The following is a 19,604-nucleotide window of genomic DNA, read 5'->3' on the forward strand; positions in this document are numbered from 1 at the left end:
GGAAGCCTTATACCTAGGTCTGATGATGGACTGGTCATGTGTAAGGGATACCCATCTCCAATTAGCCTAGTCAGAGATACTCGGAGCCTCAAATAGCTGTACTTGTCCTGCATTTTAAATTAATGTTCCTTTAAAAAACGAGTAGTATCCAATTATATTGTTGCTTTGAGATACACAATGTAAGGCAGATCCTTGAGATGTACCTGGAGATTCTTCGAGGGCTAGGTTTGCACCCCATTTTTGTCCCTCCAAAGAAGCTTAACCAGTATTTATATCCCACTTATTTTGTCTCAGACCAAGGAGAAGGTTTGAAACAGGAGTCCTGCATTCTAGATTAGACTATTATCTTTAAAGTTGAGGAGAGAATCACTGAGGGCTTACAGATTAGAAGAATCAATGGCTCAGTTGATTGCTAATAGTGCTTGTCACTTGGTCCTGCCAAGACTGAACTCCCAGTGAATGTGATTGTTGGGGGGAGGGCAATAATGGGGGGAGTATGGGGAGGGGAACACCGATAGAGAAGGGGAGGGGGACGGGTTAGGGGGATGTTGGCCCTGAAACTGGGAAAGGAAATAACAATCGAAATGTAAATAAGAAATACCCAAGTTAATAAAGATGAATATATATATATATATATATATATATATATATATATATATATTGCTTGTCACACAAACTTGAGGAACTGAGTTCAGATGCAGCACCCGTGTGAAATACTGGATGGGCAGGTGTCACATACCTATAATCCCAGCACTGCAAAGATGGAGACAGAAGGATGGCTGGCCAACCAGTGTAGTTTCATCGTGAACTTCAGACTCAGTGAGCAAACTGGCCTCAAAATATAAAGTGAGGAATGACAGAGAAAAAAATACCCGATGTTGATCTCCTTCTGGTCTCTCCTCACTTGCAACACATAGGCCTTCACGAACATGTACACATCAATGAAAACATATTTACGACTTTTTAAAGCCCCCCTCCCCTTTTTTATGGTTAAAGACTCAGGAAGACAGAGCTCTGACAACTCCCAGAGCTGGTAAGCCTCTCTGTGAAAAGTTACAAAAGTCAGGGCACCCAACATGTGCGGAGACTGCTTCGAGGGAGAATATGTGACGTCGGTTTTTTGATGTCCTGAGCCAGGAATGAAGGTAGAGACTGCTCTCCAGCCGACGCAAGCAGAATTCTCACCCTCCAGGCTCGAGGTGACTTCTGGTGTATGATTATCACTGACATAAGCTGGAGTAGGAGTGTCCACTATTCAGACGTAGAAAGATTCCCCAGTCTCCTTCCAGCCGAGGATTGCCATATCTTATCTGTAAAGCCAACTGGACAAAAGGGCGTGGGAGTGTCACTCCTTCGGTGGCTTGCCAGCAAAGTCCCCTCACCTATTTCTGTGGAAAGACTGCAGAGCTGGGATTATCTCTGTAGCAAGCCACAGATGGGATGCAGGGAGGATCCACTCTCCTGTTTTATGGAAAGAAATGGTATACCTTTCTTGCAGAGGAAGCCTTTGAGTCTGTAGTCACCAGTAACGCAAACCAGGCAAAAAGGAGGCAGCCACGAACTGGTCCCCCCTCGATTCCCTCCTATGGGTGGCTGTAGATAGCCGTTATCAGGAGCGAGTTAGGGGAGAAAGCACAGAAAGTGCCGCTTTCCTTCTCTTTGCAAAGAGAGGCTGGCAGGGTGGAATTATCCGCGGACCAAGCTGAGGAGGCAAAGAGACAGCTGCTCTCCAGATAAAGCAAACAGGAGCAGGAGGTTTACATCCTCTCTGCAGGGGAAGAGTTCTAGTTCCGAGTTATCACTACAGCAAGCCAGGGACCATGTCACAGGGAGCATCTGCTTCCTTCCCAGGCACACAGAGGTCCCCGGCTTCCCTCCCAGAGATTGCATGTATCTATCACGTGAGCAAGCCATGGAAGGCGGTGACGCAGAGCATGCCATCCTCCTGTTCGAATTGGCAGAGGGCTCCAGCCTCTTTCAATGAGATGATTATAAGGCTGGAGGTGCTCAAGCCAAGGATGAAGGCATGGATGGTGCTATTCATGCTATTTAGACTGGAGCAACTCCTTTCTTACTGCTGCATGGGTGCTCAGTGACCGACTCCCTAGAGTCTGGAGACATGGGGATCTTCTGGAGATATTCGAGGCTAGATCCTTCCCAGGGGAAGCTGGGAAGCTGGGTGGATTGTAGAAGTTACAACCGCTGGAATGATTTCTCATTTCAAAACCTCCTTTGAAATGCTCTGTTTGCCCGTCCGTGATGCCTTGGCACAGTGAGTTAGCAGCCAACTGGGGCTTTAAATCTGGACACTCTGTGTGACATAAGCCCCGGTATTCAGTGCTTGTGGAGCAGCTGGAAGGTGTAACTTCCTTTGTGAGTCTGGCGTTGTGTGCAGTATGACATCAGCGTGCAGTGACTCGGCACACCACCCTTGTTTGTCATTGGCCATTTCTCATTCTTCAGTTCTGTAGGAATCTTTAAGTGGATTCCGTTCTGGCTTTTTTCTTTTTCTTTTTCTAGAAAGAACAGATCTGTGTACAGGGGTTTGCTTGACATCAAACCCCTGGGAGAAGGAGAGCCAGGAACCTCATATCACCTCGTGTTGCTATTACTATTTTGATCTTTTAAAATGTCAATATCTGGCATTTACATATTAAATCAATTACAATGCCATTTGCATGTATTCTATAAGAAGGCTTCTAAGTCAGAAATAAAGGTGCATGATTTCAAGGAGGTTTTGCTTATAGAAGAAAATGTATACACAAAAGTTTAGAAAGGAAATTTATATAGCCAGCCAATTAAATGCATGAAGCAAGCTAAAACTATGAAAATTAAGCTTATCTCAGGAGTATATTACCAGAAGTGGAAATGAGCTTAACTTGTTTACCCTAGAGATGATATGGGTTGTTATTTTTTATTTATTTAAATTATTATTTTAAATTAGCATAAAATTAATGGGCTTCATTATTCATACATATGTATCATGATACTTTGTTGCAATTCATCCCTCCTTATCACCTCATCATGCCCCTGTTTCTGTTTCTCTTCCTATCTCCTCATAGTTTCTCCCTCATTCATGTCACAACTATTCCAACACCTTCCCCTTCCCATTCTCACCTTAAGATCTCTTTCTCCTTGTGATGATTCTCAGACAGGGAGACACACACACACACACACACACACACACACACACACACACACATACACACACGTGCGTACTCACACACACACGTGTGTACTCACACACATGTACACATACAAACACATGCATGCACACAGACACACAGGTACATAAATTCATGTACAACATATTCACTCTCACACACAAATACAACCACAAATATGCATACACACATGTAATTTTACATCGAGGTACTGCATATGCAGCATTAAGACTTTGTCTCTCTTGGTGACTTATTTTCCTTAAAATTGTGATCTTATCCATTTTCCTGCAACTGTCATGGTTTAATGTTTCTTGGTTGCTGAATAAAATTTCATTGAGTGTGGAGCTGGAGAGAAGACTCAGTGGTGGGAAGAACTTGCTGCTCTGGAGAATGACCTGAGTTTGGTTCTCAGCACATACCTGGATGCTCACGACCTGCCTGTTACCCAATTCCAGGGGAGCTGATGCCCCCTTCAGAACTTTGAGGGCTCCTGCATGTGTGTGCTACACATACATGCACTCAAGTGCACACATTAAATAGATAAATAAATGAATAAATAAATAAATAAATAAATAAATGCTTCTTAAATTCTGGCTGAGAACATGACATGAGCCACAACTTCTTTATCCACTCATCTGCTGACTGACAGATGAGCTGTTTCATTTTCCCCATCGTGTCTGGTGCGTTAGTGAACATATGTGTTTACGTAAGAGATGACGTGCTTCTTAGATATCCACAAAGCAGTCAGAGTTGAATGCCACATGCAGACTATTTAAACTTAATGATAGCCTACTGTGAACAAATATTCACGAAATACCTTTTTGTCAGAAGAGCAACAAACTCCAAATATGGTACTTCAAAAATCAGATTTTACGTAAGCAGTGCTCATTCACATAGAACTACCGATGAGAAAAATAGATATTTTCCATGCTCAAAAGCTGGAAAACAGCATTATTAAAGTTAATCAGCCTCTAAATTGATCTGTCAGTTAGGTGTGATCCCAGCGAAAATCCCAATGGTTGATTTATTTTCAGTGGAAATCAGGAATCAGATTCTAGAGTTTGTGTAGTCAAAAGTTCAAACCTCGTGCTTTAAAATCTCCTTGAATGGCAGCATCTCGAACACATGGGCACTGGAGAAAATTTCCTGAACAAAACACCAATGGCTTATGCTCTAAGATCAAGAATCAACAAATGGGATCTCATAAAACTGCAAAGCTTCTGTAAGGCAAAGGACACTGTGGTTAGGACAAAACGGCAACCAACAGATTGGGAAAAGATCTTTACCAATCCTACAACAGATAGAGGCCTTATATCCAAAATATACAAAGAACTCAAGGAGTTAGACCGCAGGGAGACAAATAACCCTATTAAAAAATGGGGTTCAGAGCTAAACAAACAATTCATAGCTGAGGAATGCCGAATGGCTGAGAAACACCTAAAGAAATGTTCAACATCTTTAGTCATAAGGGAAATGCAAATCAAAACAACCCTGAGATTTCACCTCACACCAGTGAGAATGGCTAAGATCAAAAACTCAGGTGACAGCAAATGCTGGTGAGGATGTGGAGAAGGAGGAACACTCCTCCATTGTTGGTGGGATTGCAGACTGGTACAACCATTCTGGAAATCAGTCTGGAGGTTCCTCAGAAAATTGGACATTGAACTGCCTGAGGATCCAGCTATACCTCTCTTGGGCATATACTCAAAAGATGCCCCAACATATAAAAAAGACACGTGCTCCACTATGTTCATCGCAGTCTTATTTATAATAGGCAGAAGCTGGAAAGAACCCAGATGCCCTTCAACAGAGGAATGGATACAGAAAATGTGGTATATCTACACAATGGAATATTACTCAGCTATCAAAAACAATGCCTTTATGAAATTCATAGGCAAATGGATGGAACTGTAAACTATCATCCTGAGTGAGGTAACCCAATCACAGAAAAACACACATGGTATGCACTCATTGATAAGTGGCTATTAGCCCAAATGCTTGAATTACCCTAGATGCCTAGAACAAATGAAACTCAAGACGGATGATCAAAATGTGAATGCTTCACTCCTTCTTTATAAGGGGAACAAGAATACCCTTGGCAGGGAATAGAGAGGCAAAGATTAAAACAGACACAGAAGGAACACCCATTCAGAGCCTGCCCCACATGTGGCCCATACATATACAGCCACCCAATTGGACAGGATGGATGAAGCAGGGAAGTGCAGGCAGAGAGGAGCCGGATGTAGATCTCTCCTGAGAGACACAGCCAGAATACAGCAAACACAGAGGCGAATGCCAGCAGCAAACCACTGAACTGAGATCGGGACCCCCGTTGAAGGAATCAGAGAAAGAACTGGAAGAGCTTGAAGGGGCTCGAGACCCCATATGAACAACAATGCCAAGCAACCAGAGCTTCCAGGGACTAAGCCACTACCTAAAGACTATACATGGACTGACCCTGGACTCTGACCCCATAGGTAGCAATGAATATCCTAGTAAGAGCACCAGTGGAAGGGGAAGCCCTGGGTCCTGCTAAGACTGAATCCCCAGTGAAACCGTGATTGTTGGGGGGAGGGTGGCAATGGGGGGAGGATGGGGAGGGGAACACCATATAGAATGGGAGGGGGAGGGGTTAGGGGGATGTTGGCCCGGAAACCGGGAATGGGAATAACACTCGAAATGTAAATAAGAAATACTCAAGTTAATAAAAAAAAAAATAAATAAAATCTCCTTGCAGAAAAAAAAATGTAAAAAATCTTTACATCTTTGTGCTAGCCTATCAGACAAATGGCTCGAATTTGTTCTTCTAGAGGACCTCAGTGCAGTTCCCAGCAGTTTACAATCTCCTGTAACTCCAGCTTCTGGGCACCTGAAGCCTTCCTATGGCCTCCATGGGACATGTACATATGTGATGTACACATGTGCTCATGTGTGTGTATGTGTACATACACATAACACACACACACACACACACACACACATGAAATAAAAATAAATCTTAAAAAGAAACCCAAAAGAGTATTCTTCTAGCAGCCTTCAGATGAAGATGTAGAACTCTCAGCTCTGCCTGCACCATGTCTGCCTGGATGCTGCCATGTTCCCGCCTTGATGATAATGGATTGAACCTCTGAACCTGTACCAATTAAATGTTGTACTTATAAGAAAAAAAACCCAATTAAAGTTGTACTTATAAGAAAAAAACCCCCAAAAAATGTTAAGTTATGATTTGTCAAAGTCAAATATTTTCTCCTAAGAAAAATCAACATTCTGAGGAATGAGCTAGAGCAGACGGGGAGCAAAGAACATGTGTAGCATCGTACGTGTCCCAAACGATTTACGTTCACATTGCAGAAGTACAGAAGTGAGCCCTTACAGCTCAGTGATTGAAAAGCAAGCAATTAAAACTGTAAATTTTAAGCATTTATTTCTGAAAGCATCCACAGGAAATATTCTTCACACCATATGCCATCAGAGGAATGCAAAGCAAAACCCAGTATCGTCCCGCACGCTAATTAGAATGGCCAGAAGTTGAAATAAAAAGGTAGTAGAGGGCCAGAGGAACCATGGGAATTTTGGTTGAGAGATCAGAATTGTCTACCGATGTGGAGAATAGTTTGTTTCTCACAGCTGAACACACTTTGAACGTTCATTCATCTATTACTGAAGAGAAATGAAAAAATGCTCACGGACTTGTGTCTGAAAGGTTTCAGAGCTTCGGAAATTGCGAATGACGGAAACGTCCGTGGATAGATGGATTAAATGATGTGGTGTAGAGTATTATTCAGTAATACAAAAGGAAACCATCGCCGACCCTTGCAAGTACAGTAACAAACCTCAAAAATGTTTTCCTGAATGAAAGAAGACAATGAATTGCATATCTTACTAGAGTATAAGGGAGAGAGGTTGGTCACCAAAAGTACTGAGACTGAACAGGGAATTACTGGTTGCAAAGAATTCAAGGCAACGTTACAGGATTATAAAAATACTCTATACTTCGTTTAGACAGACTGGCAGTTGTTAAAATTTGCTGAACCTTGCCTGGGTGCATTGTATTAAGGTAATTAAACATCCATAGAGCCTAACATAGGCTTTAGATGTGAAAAGTCCTTAGGAGCTCATGCTTTGAGCACTTGCTCTCTAGTTGATGGTACTATTTTGAAAGACTGTGGAACCTACAGAAATTGGAGCCTACCCAAAAGAGGGACAGGACTTTGAAGGTGATATCTGACCTGTGGTCCCTGCCATGCTATCCGCTTCTTCCTGTTTTCCCTCTGCCACAATCTCCTGCCACCATGGGGGTGAGCTTCTTGCCTTTCCTGCCATAATGGGCTGAAACCTCCGAGTCCATGAGCCAAACTAAATTTCTCTTTCTTTAAGTAGTTCCTGACAGATATCGTGGTCATGGTGGCATAAAACTCACTAACACTTAATTCTTTTTGAAATCTAACCATTTTTGTTACTTATTCATAGAAATGATAGAGTCAGAAATTTTACCGTCATTGCCTTCAAAACTACTCACAGACTGACACCCGAGGTCTAAACCCATACTAAGGTCTGTTATAGTCTTAGAAGCAGGTCTTAATGAAGGAGGAGAAGATGTCCCTCTAGAGTCTTCTGACCCAAATTGACCTGTCTCCTCTACACCCCTGAATATAGAAAAAGTGAATTGCAAACTGAGAACCAGATGTATGGAAAGTCCAATCCACATACAAAGGCTTTGGATGAGTGATAGTTTTTAAGTAGAAGCCTAGCCTACGAGGCTGTGGTCCTGTCATAATTGGACAGTCGTTGATTAAACAGAATAGTGAAACAAGAATAAAACTGGAAAATTTGGAACACCATCTTGCCTAACATCACTGAAGAAATGGAAAGGACCTGGGGATGCCAATGAACTAGGTAAGGGATTAATCTCACATTACATGTATCCTGAAGGTCAAAGCATCCTCAGCTGGCCCATGGATTATTACTAGTAAGAGGAACAGGATGCAAAGGGAGGGAAAGATAAGAAACCTACCCATGTGGACGAGTGGCCAAGGAGGCCAGAAGCTCTGCCGGAGTATTTACCTGGTAGGTCTGGAAAGATAACTTCATTTTGAACCCCAAAGTCCCCAGTGCTGTGGAATCCAGTGAAAGGGGTGCTGACTGGTATGGCGGTGTGTTCAGTGGTGCCACAACTGATTCAGGAGATAGGACTCAAACAACGAATGATTGCAACTGAGCAGAATTGGGGAAGCAGTTAAACGGGGAGTGAGCTCGAATATATACACACAACAGGAATATTTACCACAGTCAGGAGGAACGAGTCTTCCGAGAAGAACAGTAGGACTAGCGAGGGATGGAGACGTGGGTGGCGGAGGAAGGGGAGTGGTCGCGTATAATGGTGCACCGCACCGCACTGCGTTGGCAGTTCTAAACAGAACCTCGAGATTCAAGTCGAGAACACTTGCTATTCATGGGCTGTTTTGTCTTCTGAAATCTTTTCCTGTCACGCGTTTCAAATATGTCTGAAAGAGGCTCCAGAATAGATCATTTCAGGTGTGATTATCACATTTTCGGAAGTCAGCTGTTACGGTCTTAAGGAGGGGGGATGGCTTTCTCAGCTCTTTTATGGCACTGGCTCTATTAAAAGCAGTTATTTTTCTCAGCGATAAGAAGAGTAGCCTCGGTTGCCTTTTTTCAAGTTCTTAGTAGATGTTTTTTGTTGTTGTTGGAATAGATTTGTTGTTGTTGTTTTTACAGAACTGATCATCTCTTTGTCAGACTCAAATCTTCTTCTTAGCTCACTAAGGATATAAACTGAACCTTCTCCCAAAGCAGCAGGCGCCTGCCTGGAGATTTTCATTTGTTCTGACTGTTTAGATCAATGGTTCTCAACCTGTGGGCCACAACCCCCTCAGGGGACACCTATCACATATCCTGCATATTAGATATTTGTATTGCAAATCATAGCAGTGACAAGACTACAGTCATGAAAGAGCAATGAAATAATTGGATGGTTTATGACCAACCACGATACAAGGAACCATATTAAAAGGTCGAAGCATTAGGAAGTTTGAGAACCAGTGGTTTGGATAAATGTCCTGTTAAAACTGTCCAGGCAATTCTGCTGCCTTCGTCCTCCAGCTGAACTGGGGTTACAGACATGTCGCATGACATGGCGTGCTGCTAGGATTTGCTACTTTTAAAGTGAAAAGAAGTTCATCGAATTCATTAGTAACAAGTCAAGGTCTAGATTAGCGGCTTCGTATGAGTTTTGTGAGACACAGGAGGTACTAATACCACAAGGCTAAGTCAAGTCTTTTGAGAAGATATAATCCAGAAAAAAGAGGAGAAGGGAATCATTCGACTTCAATGTCTATGACAAACTCGAGATGCAGAGTCTCAAAGAAACAGAATACATAGACATATCATGTATGTGAAACATTCACAAGCATGTGTTCAGTGTGCGATTTCTTTCCATAAGTATAACTGTATACAAATGTTTGCAAAATAACTACTATTAGATAGTATTCTTTATAAAACAGTGTCACCAGTAAGGAAAAGTTGTTTTGTCTGGACTTGGCTTACTTAGTTTGTCTTAAGTTTGGAAAGTAAAGATCCAGAGACATGAGTAGTTTGTCAAGACGAATCTACTGTCTTCCACTGATGTTCACTTTCACAAGCCTGAAGGTAGCATTTAAGATTTTCTCTGTAGACACCATTAATGTTATCAACACTACCTTGCATATACTATCTGACTCCAGGTCTCGACTCCTCCCCATTATACTGAATGTATTAGGGTGGATGGGACCTTTATATGTTGCTACTTAATAGGTTGCAGTAGCTCAATACAGTAAAATACTGAGTATCTTATCATCTGCCCTATTCCTTGAGGTGGAAAGATAATGACAACTTGTTAGACTTATGTTAACTGGTCCATTCCACACTAGACATAAAACTTTCCTGACTGTGGACATTTGAATGCAGATTCTAATTCTAGTGGTGTGCCCCTGGTTAAGACATATAACATTTCTCCTCTGTAAGATTGGAGACCGTACCATCTACTAATAAAGGTTTACATGGACGAACAAAAATCTACAGACAAAGCACATAAAGGCATTGGAAATACCCAATTCACATAAATGTGAATTCTTGCAAGGCATGATGGCACATAACTACAATCTCAGCACACGGAAGTCTGAAGCAGGAGGGAACAGGTGACCATCCTGAGCTATTTAATGAGACCCTGTCTCAAAACAATGGCAGTGGGGAAAAGGAAGGAAAAAATGAACTGCTCACCCTATGTAACCTTCATTCTAACATGTTGGAGTCTTGATGTGTGTTTCTCCTTTTGTCTCTTCACTTCTTATCTATTGGCACCACAGACAGATCTTAGTAATCAGGTTTAGAAGCTGTTGGGATGGAATTCCAGTAAGAACTGGTTCAGATTTCATAATGTGCATCCCCTCCAACTCTGCTTCCATAGATGATACATATCCTTGTTTCCTTGAGCATTTTAAAGAGCTTGCCTGAGCCAGGCTGCATTTTGACCAGCTTTAGGCTTGTCTCAAACTCAAGAGGCTTCCACCATCTTTCCTCCTTGTACACTTGTTCTTTCCTCTGATCTCAGTCCTCTTCCCATTGCATAACTCCATATACTTCACTGAAGTCCTACTTGAGGCTAGCATATATATGCTGTTGGAGAATATTTACTAGCTAGATGGGAGCCTCTTAGCAGTAATTCTTTATTCCTATTTCTTTTTTTTCTTTTTTCTTTTTTTTTTTTTGGAGCTGGGGACTGAACTCAGGGCCTTGTGCTTACTAGGCAAGCACTCTACCACTGAGCTAAATCCCCAACCCTTTATTCCTATTTCTTAAGATCCCATCAGAAAATACAGTTTTATACTTAGAGATTAATTATTATTATTCAAGGTTATTTATTTTGAACTTATAGAAAAATTTTATGAAGATAAAACAGACCTATAGTTCCATGGTATTTTTAATACCATGACAATAAACATCCTGGTCTATTTAATTTCATTGACTTTTCTACATTACACAGTTCTTTTCTTTCAAACATAATTATAGTCATACTGCAGACAGTATTTTATATCTCACTTATTAGATTAATTTGTCAATGCCTGCAAATCATACATTAATAGCCAAATTGCTATCCCTACAAGTAGGTATAGTACTATAATAGTGTCTATGTGGCATTTTCCTTGCCAGATAGACAATTTGATTGTTTCTAGGTTTTGAACATTGTAAATGAATCTGTATAAATGTTCAATATATATAAAGGCATTACTTTCATATATAATGTTTTATTTTGCTAGATTCACAAGAGTCAGGGTAGATTCCTTTTAAAAATTAATTTACAAAACTTGTTTTGAAAGGATCTTGTATTAGAGACTTTTCAATTGCTGTGATAAAGCACCATGACCAAGAAAAATTAGAAAAGAAAGAGTATATTGTCATCTTGCATTTTCAGAGAGTGAGTCTGTGGATAGAATGGTGGGGATCATGGTAAAAGCAGGCAGCCATGACACTGGGGAAGTACCCAAGAGCTCTCATCTCATCCTCAAGCAAGAGGCAGAAAGTAAGAGACATTGGAAATGGTGTGGGCTTCTGAAACCTCGATGCCCACCCCTAGTGACATCTCCCCTCAATAAAGGCACACTTCCCAATCCTTCCCAAAGAGTATTCCAATATGTGAGCCAATGGGCACCATACTCATTCAAACCAACCACAAATGTAAAAGCTCATGCTAAGAGACGAGCTCTGACTACTTCTTGGCTTTAAGATTCATGAATCTTAGATAGAAGTTTGAGTTAAAGACTTTTTGAAGTAGCTTTTGCTGACTTTGCTATCCCTTACTTAGAAGAAAATATGTTGTGTATTCTGCCCAACTATGTCAAATCTGTTGGGGGCTATCATTATACACACACCTAATCACCTTGAAGTACTTTGTAGAATAAGATGGGCTATAATTAAACACAATTTATTGTCAACTGAGTATAGCGATGTGGCTATTCTCGCTTAAGGACTTTTGGCAAACAAGAATGAATATATATATACATACATACATACACACACACACACACACACATATATATATGTATATATATGTATATATCCATGGATGGAAATTGCTACTTTACTGTAATATGTAGATGATATCAACTTGACATTGCATATCACCCATTCACTTTGAACAATATACAAAAGTAGATTATCAAGGGCAAACCTAGTAGTATTGCCCCTACGAATTCATTCTAAATAAAAAAGGGGTCCTTAGAACTAAATGTTTGAAAACAGCTTAAAGATTCAACAATATAAAAATGATTAGGTGACCCATGGCATGTCTGTCAACCGAGCACTGGGAGAAATGAACATTTGTCTTACATTCCTGAATGGAATCAACAATTCTTCTGTGACTGACAATTCTCAAATTAGCCTTTACCATATCCTGAGAGTGCCAAGGTTATCTTTTTTTGATATAAAGATCTCTATAGTTCATGGAGTAAAGCTGTCAGAAACCATTCTCAATAGAGCTGTTGCAAATATACTGTTAAGAAAGATCTGGGGAAAATATGTTTTGTTGGGACAGTAGCCTTTCATCCTTTTTTGTGTCCTGATTCAATGGCAGTTTAGACCACAATCAAAGAACGTATGAGAAGAATTAAAAACTGATTCTGAACCTAAGTATAAAAGACAGGTTTAGTGAATACAAATACCATGAGGACTGTGGGAAAATGTGGCCTTGTTTGCCAATGTATTATCTAGGTAAATTCGATATAAAACACATATACTTTAAAAAAACAAGAAAAAAATGACATATTCATTAAAATAGTAATGGCACAAACAAATAGTAAAAAGCCATGGTTATGAAAAACATGTAAAAACATAATGTTTTTACAACATGTAAAAATACATTGATATGCTTTCAGTGGCTGATATTTGGCTTAAATTTTTTACTTTATTTTCTTAAGGGCTTCATTCAACATTATCTCTTTATTTACTCATCTAACTATCATAGATTTAGAGCCCACTATATGTAAACATCGTTCTCCATTGCCTGATTTGTATCCATGTTTCAAAGAATATGCTTCAGGAAATGGAACTTAATGTAGTCAAATCAAATTATAATTGGGGTCAGGCATGGTGACAAATATTTATATTCCAGTTCTTATGAAACAGAGACAGGAGACTTGCCTCAATTTTGAGTACATCTTAGTCTACATAGAGAGTTCCAAGATAGCCAGGAGATATAGCAAATCTACTTCCAAACAAACAGCATGTCTGAATGTGTGTGTATGTGTGTGTGTGTGTGTGTGTGTGTGTGTGTGTGTGTGTATGCATGTGTGTGTGTTGTATATACATACATATACATATGTATGTATTTATACTTGGAGAGACAAATCTGTCATATAAAAATCATAGAATACCATAAAAATCTGATGTTTAGAATTCTGTTATGTCAATTTTATGTGTTTACATTAAAACATGAGCTCTGTATATCACACGGTACCAGCTTCTGAAATATTATTTTATAATTGGTGCTCATAATTTTTAATAGATTTTTATAAATGATGCTTTCTAGGGAAGAGCTAGATGTGATGTTATACCTCTTTAATCCCAGCACTCTAGAGGCATAGGCATGTGGATCTCTGAGTTTGAGGCCAGTCTGGTCTTCATAGTGGTTAAGACCAGTCAAGGCTACATAGTGAAACCATATATTAATGTGGGGAGGGGAGCAGGGAGAAACACAGTATTAAATGAAGTGAAGGTGAAGGACAGGTCCCTTAACAGAGCAGGATGTAGTTCTCACCTGCAATTGCTCTAAAGTAAGTTGCTGGCCCAGAAATTATTCTTTTGGAAATACCCACAGAAAAGACAGTGGTGTGACAATACTGAATCCATTTGAAAATTTATTTCCAGTGTGTAAGATGTATCTTTTATTTGATGCCCTTGGGTCCTAAAATATGTTTTCCTCAAAGCTTCTCAGGTCTTCCTTCATAGCAGCCCGTGTCCTCCCTGTGCCCCTCCTAGCAGCTGTGGACTTTGTGCTACAAACTTGTCGCCCCACACCCACCCACCTCCTGCCCCAACTCTGGTCTTCATTATAGACAGTAAATCTTTACCAAGGTGCCTTCAAATTTCTGCCACAAGCTCTGTATGTATGCTCCGGAGAAGGGACAACACACTTCTAGAAGTATAAGAGCAAATTACCTCTGTGTGCCAGCAAGCAGCAATTAATGGGGGTGGGGGGAATAAAGGCAACCGGAATGCACCAAGGTGTTCCGTAGCCTGTGGTTTAGTCCATTTCACGCCAGCTGAAAGGAGAGGAGAGGCAAGGAACTACTTTATGTGATTAAAGGAAAAAGAAAATCCATACTTTGCACATGGGATTTCCTCACATGCTTTCTTAATGAACACAGAGAGAAGTTGAGAGATACTTTTAAGCTGTTAAAACTACTAACATACTCTCTTTGGGGAGGGAGAGTATGAATTTCCTAATTTCATCAAACCCATTAAGGACTGCAGGTCCTTCCTTTCCAGTGGAGGAAGTGGAAGCAGTCTGCATTGCCCTCTGACTCCACAGAGAGGGCGGGATGAAAAATGGCTTGTAATCACGCTATGGAAAAGAATAACAGAAAAATATCTCCTCCTAAAACTGATTTTTGCTGGTTGAATTCTAAAAGCTACTCAAAGGCTGGGTGATTTATTATAAAAGGAACACGCTCATGAGTTAGCATTTCATAATAACTAGGATATCTTTTCTCTCAGAATTACTTCTTCCCAGGATGCCATAGCCTCCAACGAAGACAGTACACTAATATTTCAATACTATGATTAAGACAGAGCTGACAAAACGCTTACAAGTGGTTCATCCTCTCTCATGTATTTCTTTTCTACATTTTAAAAAAGAGATCAGTTCCTTGCCCAATCAACTAAAGCCAAGAGAAGTAAAAGGTCCTGTATCAGGCAAGCAGCCAAGATCTAAGAGACAATTCTTGAAAGCAGAGTAGATCGTCCGAGGCTCAGGTTAATTTGAGATTCAGAGAGAGCATGGCAGAAGCAGGGAGAAGTACAAGATTCTTCAGACCAGAAAAGCTGGGAGCTCTCGATCTGGGACACAAAGAATGGCTGCACACAAAAAATGGAGAGGGTAAGCAAAAGCAAGAAATAGGAAGGCTGTGACAGTGGCCCATGCTTATAATCCTGACAGTCTAAGAGCTGAGGCTGAAGGATTGCCTCACCTTGAATTACATAGTGGGTTCCAGGCCTGCTAAGGCGTTGTAGGGAAACCCTGTCTGAAAAAGAGAAAGGGAGAGAGGGAGAGAGGGAGAGAGGGAGAGAGGGAGAGAGGGAGAGAGAGATATGGAGGGGAGGGAAAGAGGAAGGGAAGGGGGGAGACACTGAGACAGACACAGACACAGACACAGACACAGAGAGAGCTTCTACTGTGCTAGCAGACACAAGTACTAGCCATTTAGCTAAACGATTTAGAACTGAATCATTTGCACAAATTAAATCAACTCATGTATTTGTTAAATTTAAGTGCTTTTGCAATCCATACTTATATCACAAGGAGACACAGCTGTCACACTAGAAAGGAGACAAAGCGCAATTATATGATTTTTAATGAAGAGCATCCATAATGAACCCATTTTAAATATCTACATATTTGGCTTATGAAACGCCTACTTAAAATGAATACAGTTGGCTAGGTGTGGTGGTGCATGCTTTTAATCCCAGTACTCAGAAGGCAGAAGCAGGTTATTTTTGTAACTCTGAGGCCATGCTGGTTTACATACAAAGTTTCAGAAAGATGTTAAAGCTTTGAGGTTAAGGTCATTGAAGCATAGTTTACATGCTAGTTCTAATATCTATAAAATATATATAATATATATAATATAATATCTATAATATATATATATTTCTTACATGACAATTGCACAAAACTGTAAGGTTGAGATTCTTTACTTGTGGCTAATATCTAGCAAAGAGTCAGTTTTGCTTTTATTAAAGTTCAAATTCTATACCCTTCATAATTTTTCAGAAATAAAACTAATAGGTTAAAGGAGAGACAGTATTTTTAAACAGTTTGAACTAAAAATACAACTTTCCAAAATTTGAAGATTTAGTAAATACAGTTGAAGAAACGTACGTCCTACAAGCATTTTTAAATAATAACGAGGCAAGAGGTGCAGTTGTATGGTTTAGCATGGCCTTCAAACTCAAAATTAAAAACAAACTCAATTCCACTTGTGTCGTCTCAAAATAAAAGTATTGTATCTTATGAGGAATAAAAGAAAAGTATCTTATGAGGAAACGAGGGAAACTATAAAACCCCCATGCCATAGATTGAACAAGGAAGGTAAAATGGAGGGATGTAGCCCATGCTTACAAGAGACTAAATGTTTTCAAGATGACAAAGTCCTTTCCAGCTAAATCTGTTGAATCAAAAGAATTATAACCCGAACCCCAATGATCTTTTGTATTAATGTGCAAACAGATTAAGATTCATATGGACTTCCAAAGGATCCAGAAGAGCTAGTGTTCAATGAAAGAAAAGAAGTACAAATTTGGATGACTAATAGCACTTGAACTTAAGACTTTAAGACATCGAGACGTATAATAATCAAGAGAAGGAGACATTCATAAATAGATAAGAGAATAGACTAAAGAACATAGAAACGTAGTCAAGTAATCTTTAAAAGGAATACAGAAAATAAAAGTCTTTCAAGCAAAGAGTGCTGAACAACCGAGTACCCAAATATGAAACGCTCTTGATATATCCTTCACAGGAACTAAACCCATATACTCTTCAACAAATGCTCAAAGCCAACCGCAACTTACATGGGAAACACCAAGCTATAAAACTCCTAAAAGATAACAGGAGAAGACCTAGACGACCTGGACTTTGAAATGACTCTTTTGTTTCTTCACTGAGGAGATGGACCCTGGAAGGAAGATAAGCAAAGCTTCATTGAGGTTAACATTTCTTGCTCTGTGACGAACAGTGTCAAGAGAATAAAAGGAGACGTTGTGTCATGGAAGAAAGCAGTCAAAAGATAGATCAAGGGAAAACTGGCCCAGAGCACATAGAAAAGTATAAAGAATTATCAGGCCATGATTTAATAATCAATCAATTAATTAATAAAATAATTAATAACCAATATAATTTATTATTAAATACATTTTAATTTAATACATTTAAATAAATTAATTTTAAAAAGGGAGTCGAGCCCTGCGCTCCCAGCCTCCTCTCCGCAACGCCCCCTCCGTAGCTGCTGTAGCTGCCGCTGCTCCCGCTGTCACCGCCTCCGAGAACATGGCTGTGCCTCCCACATACACTGATCTTGGCAAGCCCACCAGGGATGTCTTCACCAAGGGCTACGGCTTTGGCTTAATAAAACTTGATTTGAAAACGAAGTCCGAGAATGGATTGCAATTTACTAGCTCAGGCTCTGCCTACACGGAGACCACCAAAGTGAACGGCAGTCTGGAAACCAAGTACAGATGGACCGAGTATGAACTGACGTTTACTGAGAAGTGGAACACAGACAACACCCTGGGCACTGAGATCACCGTGGAAGACCACCAGCTTGCTCGTGGACTGAAGCTGACCTTTGATTCATCTTTCTCACCTAACACTGGAGGAAAAAAAAAATGCTAAAATCAAGACAGGCTACAAGACGGACGAATTCCAGCAGTCTCTTCTGGTAAATGGAGCCACCAAACTCCGTCCCATCGTTCACATTAATATGAAGCTGGAATTCGTCCGTCTTGTAGCCAACTGCGAGGTTGCTCTGGGTCACTCAGGACTTCGAGGTCTCCAAATTCATCTGGTAGCCACCCAGTCAACCCTCATAGCCAAGCACCAGAGCACCCCGGATTGAGGGCCCAGCGATGATAAAGTCCACATCACAGCCCAGGTTGAGATGCTCCCTCTTGTACCCTGTCTTGATTTTAGCATTTGGGTTGGGGATGCGAGAGTTGATCAATACCACATTAGACCTCCAGGCTAAGGATGACTGGGCTTTAAGGTGTTGACCATTTCAGAGGTGCAGCAGAAACCCCATTCCAGGAAGGGGCCTTTTTATCTGTAGGCGTGGGTTGGGGGGAGCTCCTCTAGAGATGCCAGGCTGCGAGTGGAGGCTGGGAACCTGTGGACCTTTTGTAAATCTGTATCCAGTCCACACATGAAATTGTGACTTCCTGAACATCGAACCCTGGTGTCCCGATCCTGTCTGCTCGCAAGCATGTACACACCTACGTGAAAGGGACGGGTTTTTTTTTTTTTTTAAACAGATGATCACGCCCCGTTCCCATCGTGCCCTGTTCCCATCCTAGCCCATCAGTTACCTGTTTTACACCAAAAGAAGTCTTTACAGTGTGGTTAGCTATTTCTTTTGTGCCATTTTAGGGTGGAGAGAGAGGGTGGGCATGATGGAGCCAGTCATTCAGGACTTAATTCTTCCTTGTGTTGTGGGGTGGTTTTCTGTCTTTCTTCTTCTTCTTTTTTTTTAATTCTTTTTTTGTCGTCATTGCACCAGAGTATGAAATAGCTTCCGGGTTTCCCGGGTCAGAGCTGGGTGGGTGATTGTGGTCACACCCTGACAACACTAGGGATCTCAACGGACTCCTCTTGTAGCCACACCACTATTTTTAGCAGTTTAATGGGTACATTATAGAGTCTTCCATTTTGTGTGGAATTAGCTCCTCCCCTTCAAATGCTGTAATTAACATCACTTAAAATAAAACTTGAATAAAATACTAAAACCTCAGGAAAAAAAAAAGTGAGTCAAAGATCCTAACAGACATCTCATCAGAGAAGGTGTAGATAACAAGCTTTCATCCCGTGTTCTCCTGAGTCAATGAGCTCACACTAGACATGAATTATAATAAAGAAGATTCTGGCTCCTGACCACTCCAAAGATTAGTGAACTTAGGCAACGGAGGAACCTACAGCTACAGCTGAAGGGAATGCAAACTGGGACAGCCGCTCTTGGAAACACTTTGTAGAAGCTAAGCCCACCAACAGCAGATAATCTCCACACTGGCTTCCCTGGAATTTACCCAGTCTTGAAGTGATGACCACACAGAAACCCACATACAGTTTCCAAGCCTAGCTTCACTCATAATTGCTGAAACACAGGGACAAAAAACGATGCCTTTAAGGGAACAAATAAAACCATGGTTTGTCCCAGAATATTATCCAGCACCAGAAATCACCGAGTTACTAACCAAAGCATGCAAAGACATGAAGAGAACTTGAATGCTACCAAGTGACAGAAGCCATTCTGACAAGCTGTATTTAGTAGATTTCCAACTGTATGGAAAAGGCAAAGCTGATTGGTTGATAGAAGATCAGTGGTGGCCAGGGCTTAGTGAAGGATCCATGAAAGGATGACCAGGCTGAGATGCTTTCTGACAGTGAAATGCTTCATG

General features: G+C 40.7%; 1 protein-coding gene across 1 annotated transcript; it reads left to right on the forward strand.

Annotated features, from left to right (window-relative positions):
- Nucleotides 1-17,448: 17,448 nt before the first annotated feature.
- LOC100910453 (voltage-dependent anion-selective channel protein 1-like) lies at nt 17,449-18,052 on the forward strand. The gene is made up of 2 exons (XM_039080594.2): nt 17,449-17,810; nt 17,866-18,052. The coding sequence occupies exons 1-2, from the start codon at nt 17,485-17,487 to the stop codon at nt 18,050-18,052; spliced, it is 513 nt and encodes a 170-aa protein (XP_038936522.2). The 5' UTR covers nt 17,449-17,484.
- The last annotated feature ends 1,552 nt before the right edge of the window (nt 18,053-19,604 follow it).

The sequence above is a fragment of the Rattus norvegicus genome, chromosome 7 (genome assembly GCF_036323735.1).
Source record: "Rattus norvegicus strain BN/NHsdMcwi chromosome 7, GRCr8, whole genome shotgun sequence".
Classification (NCBI taxonomy): domain Eukaryota; kingdom Metazoa; phylum Chordata; class Mammalia; order Rodentia; family Muridae; genus Rattus; species Rattus norvegicus.